Here is a 26,700-nt window from a genome sequence, read left to right on the forward strand (position 1 = left end):
TATTGTAGATTTAAGTAAACTTACTTTTGTCGTAAACAGCATACAGGTATAGCCTCTTACGTACTTGTCATTAATACATGTGAAATTATTTATTTTAATTGTTTGTTTCGTGATATATAATAGTATACCGATTAATAGTCAAAAACTTGTACTTAATTCATTTATTTTATGAAATAACAATTTGTGTTAGTTACTATACCATTTTAGAGTCAACGTCAAATGAACTGATAGATGGTGACTCCGCCCCTAGCCGACGCTAGGCAATCGAAACGGTATTTTTAAGCAACGTTTACACACAGCGAGTTTACAACTACTAAATAAATTCGAAAAATGAAGAAAAAAAAGTAAACTACGAAGATTTAGTGAGTTTGGTTATACATACGTATTGTACATAATTTGGGCTTTAAGTTTAAAAAAATTAATGGAAGCTGAATTTTTTTAATGAAACGTGGTACCTACCAACTGTTCAACCTTCACCCATCACGAGGTCGTTTGATATTGACTATAGTGTTCTGTTTGCAATCAAAAATAAGTTATTGATATATCATCTAAGTTTTAAACCAGTGTTTTATATTACTATTTAAGTATTTAAGGAAATCAATTATAAAATATGTAATTATTAATAATTAATATATATTTCTTTCAGAGGTATCTGGTCAACTGTCTATATAATATTTTTAATGACTGTTTATCATTACTTATTACTGTAACTTATTTGTAAAACGCAAGTTTTAAAATTATTGTAATAGGTACGTTATAAAATATATATTTGCGTTTAATTTTAAATTATGATGGTCGTGCAATAACGTCATTAATATGTACTCAATCGATTGACACATAATTACGATAAGCAAAACAATTATATTAATAAATTCTATATTATGACCAAATATAAATATACCTAATTTATTATGATAACCTATAATCCGACTAAGTGCAGGTTTTTTTAACTGCAATAATTGCATTAGAATATTTTGGTAGAGTGTAGCTTTATAATCCCCGATGGTCCTTGTATTGAATTCTCTTCTCTTAAAAGTATTACAGCGATTCACTTAATGGAAAGGTATAAGTACATATCTTCACTCGATATCGAGTTTGGTAAGTTTCCATACGAAACATAACAGGTAACAGATAAGTGGTTTGAAGAGAATTGTTACACTAACAAAAATATATCAAAATGTGCTTTCCTACATGGCGATAAACTAAAGATTACTGCATTATTTTCTGTATTGTACAAGTGCACTTAAATATCTGTTATCGAGTGTTCTTACCCTCAAGGTACTTTTTTATATTTATGTTATGCAATTATATTATACTTACTATTATACAGGTAGCTACACCCTCGACTATTTTTCTTTCCTTTTGTTAGATCGTCCCTCCGTCATAAAAACCATAAATCAGAGATGACAGCGGACAAAACTACATACCCACATTTTTCTGGTATTATACATTTATATAGGTGTACCGTCATTTCGTCGCGGTAACTTGGTCGCGCGTCAATTAGACGCATACGACATTTCGCCGCACGTAATTTTGACGCATACTACATTTGGTCGCGCGTCAATTCGTCGCTTATCGATGTTGGCAATAATTATATGACTATACGTCTATACATACTACATAGTTGTATAAGGTTAGTTAATGTATTACCAATTTAATATAAAATTCAATATTTAATAATTGATTTTTTTAACATTATAATTATTTTAATTTAATATAAATATAATGGGTACCTCATGTCACAACTAGAATATTCATTATTTATAAAAATTAAGTAAAATTAAAAAAAAATATAGGAAAAACGAAACTTATTATTTAAAAAAATTAAAATTATGGGCAATACCTAGTAAAATTTCATTTAATGGATGATTGTCAACATTTGAACATACTTCCAAGAGTCTATTTCTCGACCATCACGCTGGCTTTTTATAAATTGTAAAGACATATTTTATTTTTATAGTATATTTACTGTTTAATAGATATAGTAATAGTATAGGATGTTATAGACTGTTTTGGTATACTATTCGATACAGACTAACTGATGCTAAAGAATCATATATTATTAAAAAGAAAACTATAAAGATACGATATCAAACATATAATAACAACTATATATAGTCAAAAAATTATCGCCAACATCGATAAGCGACGAATTGACGCGCGACAAAATGTAGTATGCGTCAAAATTACGTGCGGCGAAATGTCGTATGCGTCTAATTGTCGTGCGATAAAATGACCGCGACGAATTGACGCGCGACCAAATGACGTATATCCATTTATATAGTATATCATACAACAAAGGAAAACATTTCGATTTTTGGTACATTATTATAGCAAGCGGCAGCAGTTCGTAAAACGTATCTAATTGTATTCCGTTAAATTCTAAAATCCACCTGATATACCTTTCAATAACACAATAAAAAAGAATATACTGCCCACTTTGAATATATGTTACCCTCTTCGTTGTCATTAAATTCTAAAGTCAGATTGCTATGGTCAGTAGACGGTTAAATACATCTATTGTACCTATTTCAGTTTACTAAAGAAATTTTAACATTCAAACATAATAATCTATGTTTGCTATTTTAAAATATAATACATAATAAGGCATATTTTTTGAAAATTAATTTATATTTTGCAGAATTTATTTTATAATAAACTAATTTTAACTCAGTATTTAAATTTTTATTGGTGAATTTTACCATACTAAGAAGTCCTATATTATACATTAAACATAATGCGTTGATAATTTATAGATAAAAATACTTATTTGCATAATCTTGAACAATCAATAAATGTATTGTACCTATTGAATTTTAACGAATATGTATTTTTATCAATAAATATAATATATTATATAATTATAATAATATGTATGAATGTGTTATCGCCAATTATTTAATTTTGGTAATAACGTGTATGTCTAGCTAATAGGTATTATGTCATTAATGTCTAACATTAGTTTCTGATATAGTAACTCCTATGCATTAATAACAGACAATAATATAGGTACCTAGGGAATATTGTGAATATCGAACATGTGCGGTATAAATAAATTTTCTGCGATTTAGACTACTATTTTTTACCATTTTTACTTAATAATGTACGATTGTTAACGTACCTACGACACGACTTAAAATTATATTATTAATATTTGATAATAAATAATGATCAAATTTTAGAAATTTGGAACGCAAGCACGTTTCAACTAACTAGGTAATTTCAATTAACATTTTTATCAACCCTAGTTGAAAAAGACTAAAATTATTACTTATTAGGACTTGGAGTAATACGAAAAATTAACGTTATTTCTTACTCAAAATCGCATACACTATACAATATTACAGGCTAGTTATAGATTATAGAATAGAATAATTCCTATATGGTTCGAGAACCAAATTAGGGTAAAATATTTCGTCATTTTAAAACATACCTTCATCATTTTATCGGATACACTATAACTAATTATATACGATCCGTCGTGTGGCCAAGTCCTAGAAAATATTAAACTAATATCTATATTATTTTAATTTAATATAAGTAGATTAAAATTACAGCAATTGACTGAAACGAAAATTAGGAAATGAATATGCATTATTGTATGCAAAAAAAGTCTGAATTCCCACCGTTATATGTACTTGACCTCATGGTCGATGGGTTCAAATAATATATATCTTTTTCTGAATGTTAGAAGGGATATAACTAAAACATTTTTTTTTCTTTTAATAAATAGAATACAACTATCGGCTGTAATAAAAACAACGGAATATATTAATATGTATTCTTGTCAAATACTTCTTTGTATTGCCATGATATTTTTTTTTCTTGGGTTTTATTTAATTGACTGACTTAAACACCATAAATTAGTTGATGGTTAACATCGTATGTGAAATCAGTATACGTTTCTGACTTAATATATATATATTATATAATATAACAACAACAAAACTAACGTTTATTTCATATTGGCACCAGACTAGTCAGACCCTATTATTTAGATAGGTATTTCAATTTCATTTAATCCCAAAATGTTATAGCCTGTCGTGACTACGCAGGTGGTGAGTTTACGGAAATATCTACACATTAAACCTCAAAATTGATTTATCTTACATTCTTACTATTGTGTTTCGTTTTAACAGCAAACGGAGGAACCTATTGATATAAAATCATTTTCGACGTTTGACGGTCCAGATATGCAATTGGATGTGGCCACTAAGTAGTAGGTACTCATAAAAGTAATGTTTTTGTTTAGTACTGCTACGTGCTTTGCATCTCAGAATTGTAATAGTAAATACGTAATAATAATAATAATAACACATTAAAATGTTTATTGAAGCATAATAATATAACAAACGGTAGTAAAACTGTTTACTAAACACCTGAATTATAGGAATAACCAAAATTAAACGACAACATCAAAAGAAAGAGATGGGTCTAAGAAATCTAGCCTACCAAATATACACTAGCTCCAAAAATTATAAAACTATATTAATCCCTTGTTAAACAACGAATCAGATTCGTTTGTATCAGAACTACGCAGTAGCAATACGAATGAGTATTAGTGTATTACCATATATCAACATGTAGGTACGGACAGGGCTACATCCTTGCACAACCCACAATCTATTTAGGTCATTGCACTTCCACATAAATCCTAAATTGCGTAATAATGTGTGAACACAAACGACGCATATCAGTTGACCAGAAGGGACAGGAGAAGAGTAGTTAGTGAAGAAACCAACTATATAAGATGATCCAGGGTCCTGGAGAGCTGGAGAGAACTCCGACAGACGTGATTTACCAGAGCCAGCACAAGCAAGTCAATTGATAACACGAAATAGTTGGTCAGACTTAGTCTAATTTTCTTACAAAATACACTTAAAATAACAATTAATTAAACTTTGAATATTTTTCAATAAATATACACTTTAAAATTATTATCTGCAAAATTTTATTTTATTAAACCATGGCTACAGTGTTAAACTACCAAGGCACATCGATTGTTGATTGACCCACTACAGTATAATAACTAATAGCGTAGATACAACAATAAAATGAAATAGAATTGGCGAATTGGCTATAGAGTTCTATATTATTTCACAGTTTGTGAAAAAGAACAACAAATAAATACAAGAAAATTAAATTCATTTTATTCTACGATTCGGTGTGGCCAGACGTCGATAGGGAATTCGAGACAGTTAAGCAAAATTAATTTAATATTACACGACAAAACCAACTACAAAATAAGTCGTACTATATAATATGATATTAAACATAAACAAGAAAATATTTATTCTATAAGTGACTATTTCATGATAAAAAAAATGATAAACTCCGAATACATGTAAAAAGCTCATACCAAAATTTAAGGATCTGTGCAAAATACTTAAAATACTGTCCAACGATATATATATATATATATATATATATATATATATATATATATATATATTGTGGCTGATATTGAAGGATATCAAAAGGATATAAGTGTCGTAAATATTTTTAAATACGGTTATTGCTGCCCGAGACATAAAACCATGGATTAAGTTGTAACGGAGCCGAAATACCGGCGTAGGTACCGTATTAACATATAAAGAAATGACTAATAATTATTATGATTCGTAATTGTATTTATTTTATTTATTTGTTTTGTATTATTTTATTATTATTATTATTCACTTTAGGTGTCTATGAATAGTAATAGTAATATGTATATTAAATTGAGTGTGTCTCGAACATCTAGGGCCCTTACCGCGGAGTAGATTTTAAAATTTTTATAACATAAATTCATAAAAACTAAACTATAAGTGTTTACCTATTATAATATTACCTTTAATAATTTGGTAAATGCATTATACAAGGAAATGAGGATGATGCAGTTTAATTATTGGGGGGGGGGGGATCTATAGTCGGATTCAGTCTGGTGCAATAATCATAGAGGTTACAACATTGGGGACAAATACTCTTATTAACTAACTTAAGCTACGGAAGTTCGGCGATGTTGAAAAACGATGATGGTTACAGATAACAGATACTAATGATGCTCGAAGACCTGGGCGGTCTATAACGTATAAAATGTGTAAAATTATTTATTAAAAATATTTTTAATAACATCCTATGTTAAGTATGGTAAACAACATATTTTTATTTCTCTCTAAAAAATTTTAATTTCACCTCGTATTTTACTAGGTACGCAGAGGAGTTTTTTTTAGGCTCGAGCATCATCCGCAAACTGCAGTATATGTGTAAGAGAAAAAAAGACCTCTGTAATAATGTTCCGGTTCCTTATATCTGATTTAGAAAATATAATACAATAATTTGTGATGATTCATCACTGATGAATAATATCTTTATGGTACTCCATAATTTTTTATTGATATGTACATTATAAAATTACACTAATTTATGTAGTTATAAATTATTATAGTTTATAACTCGGATTAAAGATAAAATATCAATAAAAGCCTATGAGATGCTGTAGATCATATGTATATCTTAAAGTTTAATAATAGATAAATTTATTAATATTAAGAGTAACCGAGCAAAATTGATTCTGTTAAATGCAGATTTTCGATATTGTATATTTCTGAGAGAAAACTAATGCTAGCTCTGGTTGTAGTATTAACTTTTTCTAAAAGAATTAAATAAATAGTTATCAAAAATATCTAATGTCTCTTCTCAGCACCCCACACACCATTTACCAAGATGGAAATGGAATACAACTTTGTTATTCTGGTTTTTATATTGCCATCATTTATTTTATATCTTGACTACATATAATTTTATTTTGTACTGTACCCAATTAGGCTAATTGTTTCAAAGCCGGAGTTTTGCTGTTTCGTGGACTGCATTTGGCTAGCATTACTAGTAAACAAGAAAATCGAAACTTGGGGATCAACTGGAGGACTTTGGTAAGAACACACTCAAAAGAATTATATGATATACTCAAACAATAGATGACATTTTACATTTTATCTATTCTATGATGTACATTATACACCCATTCACAGGGTTGGTTAATCCTATATGGTATTAATTATTTAGGTTACGACTTACGGTAAAAATTCTCATTTTTAAAAACGATCTAGTAAAGGAGAGCTCGTTCGTTTGGTAAGGCAACGGCCGAAAATGTCGGTATAAGAATTGGCATGAAAGCGAACCAAACAGTAAATCATGCAAAGATTGCGTAGAGTATTGGTATAATGGTATAAGGAAACTAAAAGTTTAAGGTTTGCAAAAAAGATTTCTATTTTATATGTGAATTTAAATAAATAAAATTAAAATTAAAATTGCTACATGATTGTAATAAAAAAAAAATGTTTATTTTACACAAAAATTATATGTACTGGTAGCCGTAAATTATTGTAAAAAAAAAAAAAATAATTTTAAAATATGAATAATACTTTATATTACTTTATAGTTTGTCAAACCAATACAAAATATTTATTAAATACAATGTATTACAAAAATAATTATAAGTTGATGAAAATAATTTTGTGTTTAATCGATTATATATAATGGCATATAGTACTGATATAAAAATATACAATGGGTGCACACTTCACTTTTATAGTGAGTTAAAAAAAAAAAAAAAATACAAACACTTACACAAATATTTTGTTTGAAGTCCACTCAAATATAACATATTAAATATGTAACACACAACTTTCAAACAGATTTAATTTTGTTCAACACAATCTAATAAGGTTAAAAAAATCAGAAAAATGTCACAAAATACTAAATAGTAAACACATCTCATATTAATCTACTGAATGTTGAAGACCCAAAATCATTTTTAACACTACAATCTTCTATATACCCTTTTAATTTAAATGTATCAAAAATGTAAGTGATATTACACAATTACTGTGGACGGAATAATTAGACCCTAAAAAATATAATTAAATACAATGTATAGTTTCACGGTATATATCATAAATAGTAAGATGATTATTAGTATTGAGTAAGCAATAACATAATGTAAAAAAAAATATTATCGGCAAGCTTATTTTTTATAAAAAAAAAAAAGACGATTTACTATTGAGCACCAAAAAAATGTAATTTCAGTTAAAATACAACTTAATATTTTATGATGGTAAATAAATTGGGTTGCTTTATACTTTATGTTTCAAAATAAGAAGAAAATTAAACAATAAAAAAAAATAAATTACAATTATCATTTTTAAAAAGAGAGCTGGAAATGTTCGTTCAAAAATTATAATACAAATTAATATTTATGAAAGCAATTACATGATATACTATAATTAAAAAAGTATTATAAAATAAAAAAAAGCTTAAAATCGATCTTTTATAGTTGAAATATAAATCGTAAATGAACACACCATCTACTTAATAATTAGCTATTCAATTTAAATAGATATAATATAAAAATAATATTTAGTAATACATAATAATAATAATAATAATAAAATTTAAAAAACCAGCAAGTGATTACTTTGTTTCAATTTTTGAAGCTAAAATAATTAAAAAATAATAATTTACATGATATATATAAATGTTTTGGATCTTATTTTAAAACATTTTTGATAAATACTTTTTTTTTTAATAGTCTTAATTTAAAGTGCAACTTTATTATATAACAGACTTATTTTTAAAAGTACTATGCAAATATATCAAATAATATTTTGTTAAATTGAAAATATATTTTAATATTTCATTAATGGTTTTGGAACAAATTGAAATATTTTAAATATACTTATTAAATACAATACTTTAACTATTATAAATTATTAACAATTATTTATAAGAATTATTATTTAAAAAAAAATGTATGTAGTTAAACTTGTACAAAAAAAAAAAATATTAAATTAAGTTGGATGATAACCAATTAATTAGTTTAACATATACATAAGTAAAAACAGAATACTGTTAAAATGTATAAAATATTATAACTTATTGAACAATTGTTGTTAAAATAATAAAAAAATATAATTAGATAAGTCGTTCTTTCGGTGGTGGTTTCAATACATTGTCTAATTCAACTCTAGAATTGCAATACTCTAGACAGCTTGGGTTATAAGCACCTCGTGTAGCTCTTTTTTTTCGCGCCATCATAAATAGTACAAGCAAACTGCCAATACCACCAATAAGTAGAATAGGTAATATTGGGCCGACAATTAATGCAATATCTGCATAGTTGTGAATGATAGGCAGCTAGAATAATAAAACGTTAATGATAAATTATATAAATTTAAAAAATAGTGATAAAATTAAGTTCAAATAAATAATATGGAATAAGTATTTTCTTCAAAAACTAGCATTAAGAAACATCAGATAGTAAATGTTTAGACTTTCAGTTTGTACTACAACATAACCAACATTAAGTATAAATATATTAAAATTTAAAGCAATTATCATCTTAAATTAAAATAATTCTACATTGAGTTTTAATTATCTATTTAATTAACCTTTTCACATTTATGTCCATGAAATCCATATGGACAAGTACAATTATAGCGATGTTCGGTCTCGTCAAACAAATATGCTCTACAAGTACCATTGTTTAAACATGGTTGTGGATCCTGACATCCAAATAATTCTACAGAACAATTTTTACCACCATATTTCGGTATACAATCACAATAGTAACCATCACGGCGATCCATGCAAGTTCCGTGATCACAAGGTCTGCAAATAAAAATGTTAATTCAACAAAATTCAAATAATTCATTAAATATAAATTATTTTAAAATCATACTTGAATCTTTCACACTCGTTAATTTTAATTTCACAATATACACCTTCATAACCATCTTTACATGAACATGTATAACCACCGATTCTATTTTCACAAACTCCCCAATGGCATGGATTGCTTTCACATTCATTAATATCAATTTCACACTTAATGCCTGTTGTACCAGGTAAACATAAACATTCAAATCTGAAATATTTATTGGAATTATAAGTATATTATGCATTATACAATAATATAATAATTTATACTTAAGAGAACTTTATATCCGCATATGTTGTCTCTGTCTTACTAACATATATCATAGTAAATTAGCATTCAGCAGGACACATTTTGTGATGTTAGATTTAATATTAGAGTAAATTTACCTATTATCAAATTTAAAGGTAAGAATATTATTATTTAGAAAATTATAATATCAATAAAAGCATATATCATTTTCTAGATAATAATATTCTTACCTTTAAATTTGATAATAGGTAAATTTACTCTAATATTAAAGCTAACAACACAAAATGTGTCCTGCTGAATGCTAATTTGCTATGATATATGTTAGTAAGACTGAGGCAACACATGTGTGTATGGCGTCCTCTTGATAATACATGGTATTATTTACTATAGACTATATTATAATCACTGCTTATAAAAAATCAACTTTTAGACATCATAATACAATAACGAAACTTAAAAATCTTTAATTATAAACAAATTTATATTAATTAAATATGTTTGGAATTGGAACGACATAACAAATAAAATTAAACAATTATTATATTTCCTATTATGTTTGTAGTGAATTAGTTATTTGGATACTTTATAAATATAAAACAATTTACAAGTCTAAACTTCTATTTAAACAAATATAGTAGATGTTTTTTATTTAAGAAAATAGGTAAAAATAAAATAACTATAAGTATATTAGATAAACAAAAACTATTTATAATCAACTGTTTTGTACAAACTATAAAAAATAATGTAAAAATATCTTCTTAAATTGTATTTACCCATTAGCTGTAGCATAATTGAACTCTTGGTGAAATATAGCTGATAAGTTATTGTTATCTTTTTGATTGTATAAGGATACATTAGAATGTTCAAGACACGTGCCCCCAAATTGGCAAGGATTACTTTCACAATCATTTATATCAACTTTACAATTTTTTCCTAATACAAATAATTGAAAAATATAATAATCAAAATTAACATCGTTAATAATAATTTACTATTACCTGTATAACCAGCATAACACTTGCAAGAATAGTCTTTTATTCCATCTATACACGTGCCATTATTCTCACATGGGTTATGTACACAATCATTTATATTCAAGTCACAGTGCTTTCCTACAATAAAAAAATGTAAACACTATTGACTATAGCATAATGATATTTATTTATTAATAATAATTGTTCATGCCTTCAAATCCTGTATTTGTACAATTACAATCATAACTGTTAAGTTTGTCAATACATAGGCCCATATTCTGACACGGGGAAGACTATAACCATAGATTTATTTTAATTAAAACATCTATTTAATTTTATTAAAACAATATATATATACTAACTTCACAGTCATCAATATTTGTTTCGCAAAGTTTTCCTGTTAAGCCAATTGGACACGAGCATGTAAAAGATGCAATATTATTAATACAAGTAGCACTATTTAAACAAGGATTCGAGTTACATTCATTGACATCAATACTACAAACTTTACCTAAAAAAATAAAAATAAATCATTACAATATATATTTTTATTTAAATGTAATCAATACATACCAGTATATCCCAGAGGGCAAATACAATTAAAACCATTAATTTTATTCTCACATGTAGCACCATTATAACAAGGTTGTGACAAACATTCATCAAAATCTATATCACAGTTATCACCAGAAAATCCTGGACGGCAAAAACATTGATAACTCCCTAAATAAATCAAACATAATATTATATAAACATTATTATAATTAAATATATAATATATATTTAACAAACCAATAGTATTAACACAAATTCCATAATTGCATAATCCTTTGTTAACTTCACATTCATTTATATCTTGATCACAATTGATACCTAAATATATATTTAATAAAAATGAAAATTTTGAATATTTAAGTATTTATTATATATTTTACCTGTAAAACCAGACATGCAATGACAAATATAACCATCTGGGCTCTCTATACAAGTAGAATTGTTTTTACAAACACGATCTCGACAATCGTTTAATAATTTTGTACAATTTTCTCCTGTATATCCTTCAGGACATATGCACTCATAAGTATTAATACCATCAATGCAAACTTTTCTGATTGGACAAGTTCCCATTAGACATTCATTGATATTTACTTCACAATTTGTACCTTCAAACCCTAAAATAAAATATTTAAAAGAATTAATAACCTAAAAGTTAAAGATAATTTGAATGTATTTATTTTTACCTGGAGAACACTTGCAGTAATAATCATTAAGTGATGAAGTTTTATGTATACAAGTACCATTATTCAAACAAGGGCTAGGATTTTTAGTACAAGCATCAAATGGTAATTGACAGTAAGCACCCATATAGTTATTGGTACAATTACATTGAAAACCATTGATAAGATCATGACATATTCCACCGTTTAAACATGGTTTGGACATACATTCATTAATAACTATTTGACATGTCTGTCCTATAATATTTTAATTTCATAATATAATATATAATTTTAATATAGTATTAAAATGTGTATAATATCTAAAAATAATAGAAAAAATAGAACAGTTTATTTTTTAGCTGAATTTATACTCTAATTAACATTAGAAGTATTCTTGGCAATGGCTAGTTTTTGTCCGAGGGTGCACAAGCTAAAAAACTAGGGTTATTTCTTAATTTAAATAAAGTATAGTTAGAAAATTATTTAAAATTAGCATTATTTATTTTTTAAATTAAATAATTACAATATGTTTAAACTGACTTATATACTTAATTAATACATGTATATTGTATATATATTATATAGGTATATAATATTTATCTTATAATGATTAATAATGATTTGTATTAAACATAAATATCTGTAGTTGTATACTTAAATGATATAATAATCAACTTAAAATAAAATGATAATAAATTATGTTCACAACATTTTCTGAAAGAATATGAGTGCACAGTTATTAATTTTATTATATCCTAACAGTACAGCACCCACCGTCACCGAAATACTAAATGCATGTAACCCTTACATCACATAAGTTAAATGTTTGTTATATTCATATTCTTTCATAAAATACAGTATAGGTGAATGGTTTTAAAATATTGCTATACATAATGAGAGAAATATAATATAGGATATGTGTATTGTTTTATTCAATTGCAACAATATTTGACATAGTTTAACTTTAATTGTAACAATATAATATTATTTGATTATTTGATTCAAAAATGCAATTAATATGAAATTGTAAAATAAATAGATCATTATTTATATTTATATACATATTTAAAAAAAGCCAAATTATATTTAATAGAATTTTTATTATTACCAGTAAACCCTGGGGGACATTCACAATGGAAACTATCAGCTTGTCCTGCTAATAGAATACAAGTACCACCGTGAGCACAAGTGTTTGGATTGCAAGCATGACCAGGATCATGTTGATTACATTGTTGCCCAGACCAACCAAGTTCACATTCACAATAGTACCCACCAACCTACAAATGATAAAATAATGTTAGTGATACTTTAAACGTGTAAAGTGCTGTGATATTTTTTTTTTAAAAAAGCATACAAATATGTTTAAAAGCAGTTTTGGTTATCATTATACTTAAAGTATTGCTGAATAACATAATAAACACCAATAAAAGAATACTATAAAAGAAGCATTATATTACGAATCAATTATATTCTATTCTTCCATATTTAACACATATACCAACATACAAGAAAGTACCAAAGTACTAAAAAATCTATAATATATTTATCTGAAAATATGAAAATTCTTAAAACCAATCTTAAGATCCTAATACATAAATTTAAAAATGTTGGTCAACTATACTTTAACTAAATGACAGCCGTTTTTGCATAAAAAAGAATTAGTTTTTCATTATTAAAGTGCACTGTTAACATAAATAAACTCACATGATCATGACAAGACACAAAATGCTGACAGGGATTAGCATTACATTTCATAGTAATTTCACAATTTCGACCAGTATAGCCAGTAGGACATTTACATTCATAATTAGATCCTTGGGATATACATGTGCCAGAATTCAGACAAGGCATGAGCACACAAACATCATCAGCATGCGATTGAGCCACTATATTACCATGCTCACAAAAAGCGCCTGTAATAATATTGTCTCCAAACTATACCCATGCAAATTGTGCAATAATGAACTACTATTTATTTTTAAAACTTCTAATATTAACAAGTGGCAATAAACATTTTAAGTCTTTGATTAAAATTAGCTAACAAATATATAATTATATACATATATTAAAATCATAAATTAACTGGATAATAAATTCCTAAAATAACTACCTATTCTAGAAAAAACAATTTAATTTTTATTTTTTTATGTATATAAAATAAATACCTGTAAATCCTGATGTACATGAACAATTAAACTGGCCATTTGACAATAAGCCACACAAACCTCCATTTTGACAAGGATGGCTACTACAAACTGTTATTTCAGTACAATTAGGAGGAACACCTAATAATTAATTGACAAGTAAATTAATTAATATGAGATTATATAAACAAAAAAAAAATTACTTATGTATTTTTTTTAAATATAAATTATTTTTCAATTAGTATAATTGCTATGTTCAAATTGAATTTAAAATAAATTAACCAGTTATTCATAAGATTTTTTGTGTACTTTACACATTTAAATATTTTTTTTTTTTAATATACACCGTATTATTGTGTTAAATGGTATACACTACACACTTACATACATTTCATTATTTAATTTAAATATTACAATAATAAAATATTATTGTTGTCATTTAATTGTATTTAATGAATGGGTAGTATATAACAGCAAACACTTTACAATAGGTGATTATTTTTATCAAATAACACTCATTATTTCAAAATTTAGTAAAATATTTAAAAATATTTTTATTACATAATTTCCAGTCAAAATAAAACAACCGCTTTTTTTTTTAATTATACTTTTATTGCTATAATTTTTAAGTTTTTTACTTTTTTGGATGATAATACACATTTTTAATTTCTGAATCAGAATCAGAATATTTTTTGGAGTATTGACATAAAAATCAAAATTCAGAAAAATAGTTAGTTGTAATAATTATTTTAAGTTTAGGTGAGTCGGTGAAATGATAAGAAGATACTTTGCAAAATGTTGGTCTATTACTCTGTTTACCTAAACCTTAAATACTTCATACAGTCATAACTAGGGCCCGGAACTTGATGCATTTGCATCTTTTTTTCCAATGCTTACATTCAAGGCTCGTCTTTACAGAAATTCGATTCATGAAATATACAATTTAATGGCACAATTTTTATTTTGCATTTTTTTGCATTTTTAGGTAATTTTATGCTTTACGATCATTTTTTAGTATTTTTAGTGCATTTTATTCATTTTCATACTTTTTTTTTTATATATATTTGCATTTTTCTTATTTTTCTTGTTTACACTTTATTGTAACATATTCAGTTTACATTAGCTTTTTGATTATCGACGTTCGTTAGATTTACCATTTGTTGTCGCAATCTATGATTATTATTTTATGATGAACTGTAGGCAGATACTATTTTAGGCCCAGTACACACGTGTGTTATTTTGAAGTACCGTTTCCCCTTCATTATCGCAATGAGATCCGATAATCGCACGAGACGTACGATAACGCAATAGTGACGGATAGACGGATGGACATTTTATATTTTGCAGTGTAACATTGTGAATGTGAAAGACGAATGTGTTTATTTTATTGATTATCGACTGCCGCGACAGACTTCGAGTAATATATTTATGAAATTAAATTAATTTATTGTATAAAAATGCCTAAATACAAAGTTTCGGATAATTCTCGATTGAATTCATTTGTAAATCATTTTGGCAGAGAAGTTTTTTCAACCGATGGCATTGTATTATTTTGCAAAATTTGCGAGGTAAAAGTGGCGGCTGACAAAAAATTTACCGTCGAGCAGCACATTTCACGTAAAAACACGTTAATGGAGTTGAACTGAAAAAAATACAACAAGAACAAAGTACAAGTAAAATTCAACGTTTAATTACCGAACCATCTAAGAAATCGTCTTTTAATCATGATCTGCGTGTCATGCATTATTATCTGCAAATATTCCAATGCAGAAATTACAGAACGAGGAATTTAAAAATTTTCTGAAGAAATATACGAATAAAATAATTCCCGATGAATCCACTTTGAGAAAAGGGTATGTTTTTCAGTGTTATATAGACACTATTGAGAAAATTAGATCTTACGTAGAAAATCAGAAAATTTGGGTAACTTTAGATGAAACTACGGACATTGAAGGGCGCTATGTAGCAAATGTTGTTGTGGGAACTTTAGAGTTGAATGGGCCCGGAAAACATTTCCTAATAAATACAGAAGTCCTAGAAAAGGTAAATCATAGTACAATTTCAAAACTGTTCGATAGATCCCTTCAAATTATTTGGCCCAATGGTATTAAACACGATCAAGTACTGCTTTTATTGAGTGATGCTGCACCTTATATGGTCAAAGCAGGTAAAGCTATTAAGGTATTTTATTCAAAGATGGAACATGTAACATGCTTAGCTCATGCCTTACATAGGATGGCGGAAGAAATCAGAAAACATTTCCCAAAAGTCGATCAACTGATATCAAACTGTAAAAAAATATTTTTAAAGGCTCCTTCGAGAGTACAAATTTTTAAAGACCATGTACCTAATATTCCATTACCTCCACAACCTGTGCTAACTAGGTGGGGAACATGGTTAACGGCAGCCTTTTATTATTGTGAACATTTTGGTATGATTAAAAATATAATCACGAAACTAGACAAAAATGATGCGACTTCCATTGAAAAAGTAATTGATTTGATCGCCGATCCAGATTTAGTATTAAATTTAGTTTTTATCAAATCAAACTTTGGATCGCTACCAAATTCAATCACACGATTAGAATCGTCAAATATATGCCTTGCCGATTCTATAGTAATTGTAGAAGAAGAAAAAAATAAAATTCAATTAGCAAAAAATATAGTTGGGCGCGAAATTCAACATAAATGTAAAACTGTTTTAGAAAAAAATAGTGGTTATAAAACAATGCAAATTATTTCAAAAATATTGGAAGGTCAAGAGGTGATTGCCAGATGATTTGAATGTAGATGACATCACTTTTTTCAAATATGCGCCAATTACATCTGTGGAAGTCGAAAGAAGTTTTTCAGTCTACAAAACTTTACTATCGGACAATCGCCGATCTTTTTTATTTGAAAATATTAAACACACTTTAATTGTTCAGTGTAACAAATGTATTGTTTAAAAGTATTTAAGTAAATTAAATTTAAGTAGTAATAATATTTTAATTAAATAATAATTTTTAAAAATGTTAAGTCATTATTCATTATATAGTCATTTTTTGTATTTTTATGGTCATTTTTTGTTGTTTATAAGTTATTTTAACACTCTTTTTGTGTGCATTTTTTAAAGATTTTTAGGTCATCAAGTTCCGGGCCCTAGTCATAACTAACTAGTTTACTATAGCTAAATTATGCGGATTTGCCCATGCGTAGTTTTGAACTAAAACATAATTATTTATATAATTAGGTATCTATAATATACGCATCAATATTGAATAAAACCAAAGTTTCTTAAGCATTAAACAACAGGTCTTGCATTTTCTTAAGTAGCAATACAATTTCAAATAACAGAATATTCAGGGAGTAATTTGCAACAGCTTAAGGAAAAAAAATTGTAAAATTATTCAAATGCCTTACTTATAAACGTTAACATTTAAATACAATATATACTCTTCCCTCAGACAAAAAATAGGCTACATAGAGTCATTTGGGGAAGCATTTGGAACAACTCTTGAAAAAAACAGTGTTGTAAGAAACTTGTTACATAGAAAAGATCTGTTCTTTTATATATATTTATACAAGGATAAACTATGAAACCAAATTTTGATTTATTAAATGAATACCTATAAAAATATTCTACTTTAGAACATGAAATTAAAAATGTATGTTTTCATCCAAAAAAGTAAAACTTAAAAAATATAATATTTTTTTTTTTCAAATGTTGTTTTATTTTGACTGAAAATTATGTAAAATATTAATAGATTTTGAAATAACGAGTATTGTTTAATAAAAGAATCACTCTATATATTAATGATAAAATAAATATAAATACTAAAAAAGCTATAGGTTAAATGACTAATAATTTGATCGTAACACCAAAAATAAGAATAGAACAACTATAATTGTTAAGTTCGCAATGAAGTGTTTATAAAACATTTAAACACAATACCATGTATCTTGGGACATCACAAAACTATATATTTTAATATATACTCAGACGAGAGTAAAACAACAACTACCCAGTGCTCACAAGTGCTATATTGTAGCGGACCACTGTAAATGGTAAGATCATTATTTGACAACATCATCAATTTATAAATAATAATAAGAACTTAATAATTATAAAAAAAGATAAAATAGATCAACATCTAACAAAACTTTATCAAACAATTGGGTTAATTGTTAAAATATGAGACTACAAATATTCAATTTTTTTTTTAAGAAATAAATTATATAAAGAATAATTATAGTTATTAACTATTAGTTAAAGCTATAAAAGTATATAATGTATTAAATAAATTATGTGTATTAATATATAATATGAATTTTTATTCACAAACAAAAAATGTATTAAAGAACAAAAATAATAGGTGGTAATATGTATATAAAGATATAGTATTTATTTACCAGTATATCCTGATTTACAATGACACGAGTGTGACGCTATACCATCAACACAAATTGAGTTTGTTGGGCATACAGCAGTTTCACAATCATCCATATCAATTTCACAATTTCTACCTACAAATCCTAGAGCACATCGACATTCATATGTTCCAACTTGATCTCTACATTGACCACCATTTTGACAAGGATTTGATATACATTCATTTAAATCCTTTATAATTAATAAAAATGAAATTATAAACTTATACTATATTCAATATTAAAGATTAAAAGAAAATGTTTACTATTTCACAATTGATTCCTCCAAATCCCAATTGACACTGGCAAGTATAACTTCCATAGTTATCAAAACATACACCCTGATTGAAACATGGATTTATTTCACACTCATTAATATTTGTTTCACAATTTATTCCTTTATATCTAAATGCCAACAAATAAATATTAAATTAATGAATTAAAATATTAAATATGAACATTTTTAGTACAAATTTACCCAGTTTTACTACATGCACATGTATAATTATTCACACCATCAACACACACACCTTCGTGTTGACAAGGACTTGACAAGCATTCATTAATATTTATTTCACAGTCATCTCCTTTAAATCCTATGGTAAAAAGAAAAAAATCCATAGAACATTATTAAATAATTTATAACCATTTTTTTATACAAAAATTATAAAAATTAATTTACCTGGTGCACAAATGCATTCATAACTTTTACCTCCTGATGTTAATTTACATGTACCATTATTTCTACATGGATTATTATAACAAACATGTGCAGATATTTCAATTTCACAAAATTTACCTAAACAATAATATTAAAATAAATAAATATGAGCAATTAAAATCATATAAATAATATTAAATTAAATATCAATAGTATACCAGTAAATCCTTGGTCACAATAGCATATAAAACCTTCACCATATTTTATTTCTTTACACAGACCATACATACAACGATTATTATGTTTTGCACAAAAGGATCCTGAAATACACTAGTTGTTAAATTGTAATTCATAAAATAGAAAACTAAAAATAAAATATTAGATTTACCATTATCAATTTCACAATTATTTCCAGAGTACCTAGGTTGACAGATACAATGGTATTTATTTTGCCTAGGAACACATACTCCATGCATCATACAAGGAGCATGAGAACAATAGTCAATACCCGTACCTGCAAATTAATAATTAATATTAAATACTAGGTACATAAATAATTGGTACTTATTGGTGATTGTGATACAATTTTTCAGTAAACTCAATTTTGTTATCTACAAAACCAAATACAGTGAAACCTTTAAATACTGGACACACTTGGTCGTTGAAATTGTGACTGCTATTTAGAGGGAGAAATAAAAAATTAAAATTATAATTAAAACATTGATTTATTTATTTAAAGTTATTTATACATATACATAAGTACATAATAAATTTAATTTATTTTAATTTTAATTATTATGTATTTTTAAAAATGCGAAGGTAAAAGGATAAAAAAATTGATAATATAAAAATTACAAAGCTAACATATTATATTAAAAAAATTTGTTACTTTAGATTGTTTTGTATTTTGACACGAAGTAATTTTGTATGTTAATGCATTTTCTAATTCCACAAAGTTACGATAGAAATGGTTAAAATCAAAAGTTAAAATACCATAAAAGTCTCTGTTATTTAGAGGTTTTCCTATAGAAAAGTAGGGGAAATGTGCCCATTTCCCAAGAAGTGTCTGTTAAGGGAGGTTTCACTGTAATATAATTAGGTCTGTCTATCGACACTAAAAGCGTAAGGTATATATCAAAAAACCAATTTCCAACAACACATAAGTATTTTACACATTTCTAAAATAATATCAGTTTCTTACATAAAATTAGGATTTGTGACCCATATACGTATACTCATTTCTTCAATAAAATAGTCAATACTGTCAAAAAAGTCGCAACAAATTTAATTTTTATGAAAAGCCTCAAATTTTTTTAGTAAAAATGCACATTACACTAAAATAATTTATTTACGATTTAAATTTTATTGGGCAGATCTACTTATATTATTTTGTCTTAAAGATTTCAAAATTATATTAACATTATTATGTTAATAATGCAGTATTAATTTATGGTAATTGTAATAACATAACGAGTACCAAAAAATTGTATAAATAGTCATGGTAACCAATAAGTACTAAATCATTAAATATTAAATGTACATACATGACTGACTGTTTAGAGGACAATGTCCCCAAACAACTTTATAAGCTTGATTTAAAGATGAATTAAAAATAAAATTTGGACCTTCTAACAAACAACCTTCAAAACCATCTCCTACTCTTAGCACAGATTGATCAGTTGTAATTTCAGAATTTATAATTTCTGAATTAAATGTTGAATTTGCAATAACCTAAACAAAAATTAGATATATATTATACTTAAGTTTTTTAAATAATGTTAGATTACTTTAATTTTAAATACACATAAATAAATAGTTATTTACTTGTTGTAAGCCATCAACAGATATTGTTAATTCTCCAAGTTTATAAATCATATTAACATTATGCCAAGAATTATCAAAAAAATCCCCCTGGATTTTTGAATCAAAATGTTTGTTTTGGAAAAATGAAGTAAATAACAAACCATCACGAAGAACATCTACTGAGATTTGAGTAAATGGCAAGTCTTGTGTTTGAGAAAATATTTGTCCTCCAGAACATGTCCTAAAGCTGAATCCTATATGTTTGTACAAAGAAATGGGAGGAAATAAATTTAACCACGATGAACTATTGAAATATCCTTCTCTATAAGTGCCTCCAGGCCTCTGAGTATTTGTACATATCAAATGAACAAATACATTTACTGAAAATAAAACATATATTTTATTAGTTCCATGTTACATTATAAAATATAAATACAATATATATTTGTTTTAAATATTACTTGATTATAAAAGACATTTACAATTTGCATATATAAAATAATATAATAAGTAAACATGTTGACAATTAGAGCACTAAAACTGGAAAACGTGAAGGAAGAGAGCATTTATCGACACTACTTCCAATTTCTGAACATAGGAGAAATTAGTTGTTATAGTTAATTTAATAGATCACGTTTATATTTTAGATGATTAACGGGGTTGTCAGGTGTTGTGCAAGAGGAGAGTTTGGATATGGGGTGTTTTTGCATGGCTAAATGAGATTTTGTGAATGCACAGGAAGCAAGTGTAGACACTTTTAATATGTTGAAATCATGATGTAGAGTAGTGGTTTCCCAACCATTTTAATTGTGTGGACCATCAAATTTGTTAGAAAATCTTAGAGATTCACTATTGACCAATAGCACACCTATATACGTATGCATATAAAATATATAATATTATTAATAGGGTTCGAATTTGAAGGCTACATAATCAATAAAAAAAGCATTTAAAATGTAAAAAAAGGCATTTAATTTATATAAAAAGGCAATTCATAAATATACTACAAAATAAAATAGTGAACATTTTTTAAACACTTTTAAATGCACACATTTTGAGCAAAATACAAATTACAAACAATTTTAAATATTAACTTACTTGAGTTATACCAGTTAATTTAATGCAAAATAAACTAGTTGGTATTAAAAAAAAATTGACTACCATGTATTTTGATAAGCTGTCTTCAGAAAAACGGTTACGGTAGGGCTCAAAATATTTTTGTACATCGAAAAGGATCTTTCTACGTCCACCGAAGTTATCAGGGCGTATTTCATACTTAAATAATTATCTAAATTAAGATTGCTACTAAAATAGGCATTTATAAGTACAAAAGGCAAAAAAAGGCAAAAAAAAAAGATCCATCGTCTAAGAAATTAAATGAAACACATTTTTGTATAAAAATTATTTTTCTATTATGATTAATAAAAGAAAGGCATTTGCCTTCAAATCCGAATCCTAATTATTAAGTATATAATAATATTATTTTAAATATATATACGTTATTAATTTTAATATATTGTTTGTGGCCTATTGGTTGGGAACCGTTAATGTAGAATACAATTATTGCTGGTGTACCAGAGAGCATTACAGAGGAGATATTATGAAGATTTATTGCTTGAAACGATTAAAATTTGATTAGGTTTGAATTTTTAAGGTTCCCAGGTGCAATATTCAAAATATAAATGCTAAAAAACCTACATAAATTGTAATAGTTCTTTCCAAAATTGTTTATTTATCTATTACAGATTAATAATCCATATTTCAAAAAGATTAAAATAAAACGGATGGTATACTTTTTTTTAAACTTAAAACTAATAGACAAGAATACTAACTCTTTATTGATTATTTTACTATATTTCCCGTTTTAATATTTTACTTATTAGGAATATCATTTTTAGTTAATCAATTCATTTACCTAGTCATGATAAACCTGTCACCTGTCAATCTATTGTATTATAGTACAAAAAACAAATGCCACTGGTTATAAGTTCCACTTTGTATAACAACAATGAATGTAATTAATTTTATTATAAATAAAATTAATAAAAATACTCTATTGACCTGACCATACATTTTTACATGAACTACTTCATGTTGTACATTGGTTAAATTAATATTGTACCAAATATTAAACTAACATTTTTACTTGATTAAATTAAATCACATTTACATACTTTTGATAATTATTTAAGGTGAATTATCCACAATATAAACATAAAATAGTCAAAATATTATCATCTACATTGAACAATATTATGTCAGTAATGTATTATTCAATCTAAATGATTCCAGGCCCAGATTTAACTGGAGAAATACTGAGAAAATCTTGATGGGCTACTCTAAATCTGGACTTGAAAAAGAGTGCAAATTATAAATTTATAAATAATATTCCTTGTGAGTTATGTATATGTACACAGTAATAGTGTATAAAATAAAGTTTAATTTACACATTAAATATAAATTAATAATTTAATCAATATAATAGAAAAACAATTAGTGGTGAAAATATATATGATAAACCACAGAATAATCCTAAAATGGGATTTTAAATAAATATTCATAATGTTATTTATCACTAATTAATAACTAGTCTAGTCTTGAAAAAATATTTAATGAACATCAGGAGTTAAATGAAGATATTTTATGTTTAGATTCACAATAATCCAAACATTTTTAAGAACAATTATAAAATCAAATCAAAAATAACTGTTGGACCTATTCACATTGAACTCTATTACTTTATCTTAAATAGCCAAAGTTAAAACAAATAGCTACCATATTTTTGTAAAAATGAAAAAATTTAACTTCATGTAAGACCAAGAAAATATCAACAGAAAAAAAGATTAGTTCTTATTATTTAGTATAATTAGTGTATTTCATAATTAGACATTTAGTAAATTGCTGAAATGGATGTCTTAAATTGAAATTAAATAATAGATCATTGTAAACGATGCAAAACAATTCTGAGTGGTAACTATCTGTAACCCTATAATTCTGAAGATGTTTAATTATACATTTAAATTACTATTATTAAATAATAATTTATTTTTCTAACAGAAATAAAGTAGGTTCAATTAAATTTTGCAAAATAAAATTAACATATTTTATTATAAAATAATTATTACTACAGTAAAAAGAAATTTGATAAGAATAGAATTGAAAAGTCAACATCAGTAAAGCAACAAATAGATAATAGTGAAGAGGGATTTTAGAAGCGGTAAAGGATCGTTATGGTTGACCTTAATAAGTCGAAGAAGGAAAGATTATTTCATATACTATTACTGTTATTAATTAACCTTTAAATACTGTAAAACAGTGTGATTATGTTCATGATATTTATATAATAAGATACATAAAAATATTATTAAATTGCCATTATGCGTATAGCAAACAATAATAAATGCTATAACGCAAAGTTTCAATTCTGATTAAAATATATTTTATTTTGAAATACAACAAAACAAATTAACGTAAAATTTAATCCAGAAACGTAATAAAAAATAAATATAATGAATATACAAAATATAGAGTACCTATTTATTTTTTTGTATACCTATATATGTAATCACAGCTTTATGACGATACATTAACCATACCTTATAAGGAAATAAAATCAAAGTTTTATATAGGTACCTAACAAAGTTAATTTTTCAAGTATTAAGTATACTAACTATAGTAAGTGAGTTAGATGTGATAGTTATGTAAAATATTAAACCTTTAAAATTAAAATAACAATAAAAACCTACGTGATGTTTTATGGTAGTAACACGGAAACAACACAAAATTCATATCATAAATAAGAATCATTATTATAACAAACTAATAAGCAATAATATTTTTCTTCAATATAATTAAAACCAGTAGACTCAAATGTATAGGACTAATGTTCAAACACTCAAAAGGACATTCAAAATTGAGTTTACTTAAAAATAAAGTAATTCAATCAGATGTCGACTGTTCAGAGATATTCAAAACCAATAAAAAGTGATAATCCCCATAAAGCATTCAATGATCATCGATACCATTTATTTTTCTTGGACATTTTAGGAATAAACACAATGTATCAAAAACGTCAATAGTTCATGTCAGTCGACAAATACTACTCACCGATTAAAATAATGGACCGCATTGTATTTCTTCAGTGTTTACATAGATGTAGGTAATATAGTTTGATCGTGCACGACGTCGTATTAATTGTTGTTGTACGTGTCGCGGGAGTGTGTGCTACGGCATTCAGATGTACAGCAACAATGGAAGTTTCCCGGCACAAGCGAAAAATATTTTTTTAATGATAAGAATACACGCATACGACGTAGATATGTCGGTTAATTTCTCATATAAAAAAACAACCGACTGCCATCAACAAAAATTACACACCACTACGGAAGTCGAAAAGTAATAACGCAATGAGAAAGTATGAGTGTATGACACCGTACTCTGTAATTATCAACTTGTGTTATTATAATAAACGTGGATAATAGAATAAGGAAACCAAACTCCGCTTCTGATAACGTCCCAAAATGAGTCGCACGATTAAACGGCCACAGGTGGCGCTGCGTATAGGGTTGTTACTTTAACCCGCCTAGTATAGGGATTATTCATTCTAGTCTTCATGATAACAAGAATTAAGAATCAACAAATAGCGATAAACGAAAAAAGATAAACATTGGAATTTTGTTTTTGTTTGATTATCAAGAATTATCAAAGATAATCAAACTCAGTTTTTTTATTGAAATTGCGACGATGATGGATCAGTAATAACAATTAAACATATTTTTCAAACGGTATTTTCTGAATATCGTTTTGAAATGATCCAATGATTCAATTAATTGTATACTTAAGTACCTATATATGGATATATTACATTATTTACGATCGCATTTAAAACCTATTTACTAGTATCTCTATCAACTTTTTTTTATTATTACTTAATCACAGTATCTATAAATTAAAATTATAATATAAAGCGGTTTTACGGTACTCACTAAGCATCGAACGGGTTGTGAGTTTAAAATATTTTTAGAAGGTTGATTGAACTTGTTCGTGTACTCGTGTGATATAGTAAAATATTTATTTACCCATAAAAGCTTTATACCACGCACAAGTACACTAAATGTATTATTAATTATAGCTATATATTGATATGCAGCGGAAATATATTTTATACTTAATCAGCCCTTATTTTAGAGTGCAGTACAGAAATGCATATGTAATAAATGAACTAAAAAAATGTTTACGTGTATTTACAAAAGTTTTTAAAGGTTTTACTTATATGCAAAACAAAATGTGCAAATGTATAAGACATGTAGTAAATATTTTAGTATAGTATAAGTACCATATCACAATATCACTACTACAGGAATACAAATACAGTTCTTTTATTCCAATAGATAAGTATAGAAACACTTCATATAGTCATATATATTCAAGGATGCCCGCAAGGATGAAAGGGATGGGCAACTCCCCCTAGCTTTTTTGCTAGTTAAAATAATTATATCCAAATTAAATATTCTAAAATCCTAAAAATCATTATTGCTATACCA

The 26,700-nt window shown here is 26.1% G+C and overlaps 1 protein-coding gene across 2 annotated transcripts; it reads right to left on the reverse strand.

The window, feature by feature from the left end:
• Nucleotides 1-8,865: 8,865 nt before the first annotated feature.
• LOC132927748 (protein crumbs-like) lies at nt 8,866-25,635 on the reverse strand. Of its 2 annotated transcripts, XM_060992335.1 has the most exons (23): nt 25,265-25,635; nt 21,179-21,537; nt 20,899-21,085; nt 19,743-19,868; nt 19,573-19,674; nt 19,376-19,492; nt 19,172-19,289; nt 18,960-19,098; nt 18,676-18,886; nt 14,306-14,425; nt 13,845-14,053; nt 13,249-13,417; nt 12,162-12,395; nt 11,856-12,092; nt 11,713-11,793; nt 11,494-11,643; nt 11,283-11,431; nt 11,132-11,213; nt 10,945-11,058; nt 10,720-10,879; nt 9,719-9,904; nt 9,429-9,648; nt 8,866-9,174 (listed from the first exon to the last, which is right to left on the reverse strand). In XM_060992335.1, exons 1-23 carry the CDS (start codon nt 25,284-25,286, stop codon nt 8,953-8,955), a joined length of 3,714 nt encoding a protein of 1,237 aa, XP_060848318.1. In that variant the 5' UTR covers nt 25,287-25,635; the 3' UTR covers nt 8,866-8,952. The 2 variants fall into 2 exon arrangements, with proteins under 2 accessions (XP_060848318.1, XP_060848319.1); XM_060992336.1 differs by lacking the exons at nt 18,676-18,886; nt 18,960-19,098; nt 19,172-19,289; nt 19,376-19,492; nt 19,573-19,674.
• Nucleotides 25,636-26,700: the final 1,065 nt, after the last annotated feature.

This window comes from Rhopalosiphum padi, chromosome 3 (assembly GCF_020882245.1).
Source record: "Rhopalosiphum padi isolate XX-2018 chromosome 3, ASM2088224v1, whole genome shotgun sequence".
Taxonomy (NCBI): Eukaryota; Metazoa; Arthropoda; class Insecta; order Hemiptera; family Aphididae; genus Rhopalosiphum; species Rhopalosiphum padi.

Coding starts and splice junctions, on each gene's coding strand:
- LOC132927748 (XM_060992335.1), bottom strand. CDS start 25,286: ATGCGGTCCATTATTTTAATCG. Junction 13,418..13,844: donor TTGTGTCTTGTCATGATCAT/GTGAGTTTATTT, acceptor TATCATTTGTAG/GTTGGTGGGTACTATTGTGA. Junction 11,644..11,712: donor AATTTGTGTTAATACTATTG/GTTTGTTAAATA, acceptor TGATTTATTTAG/GGAGTTATCAATGTTTTTGC.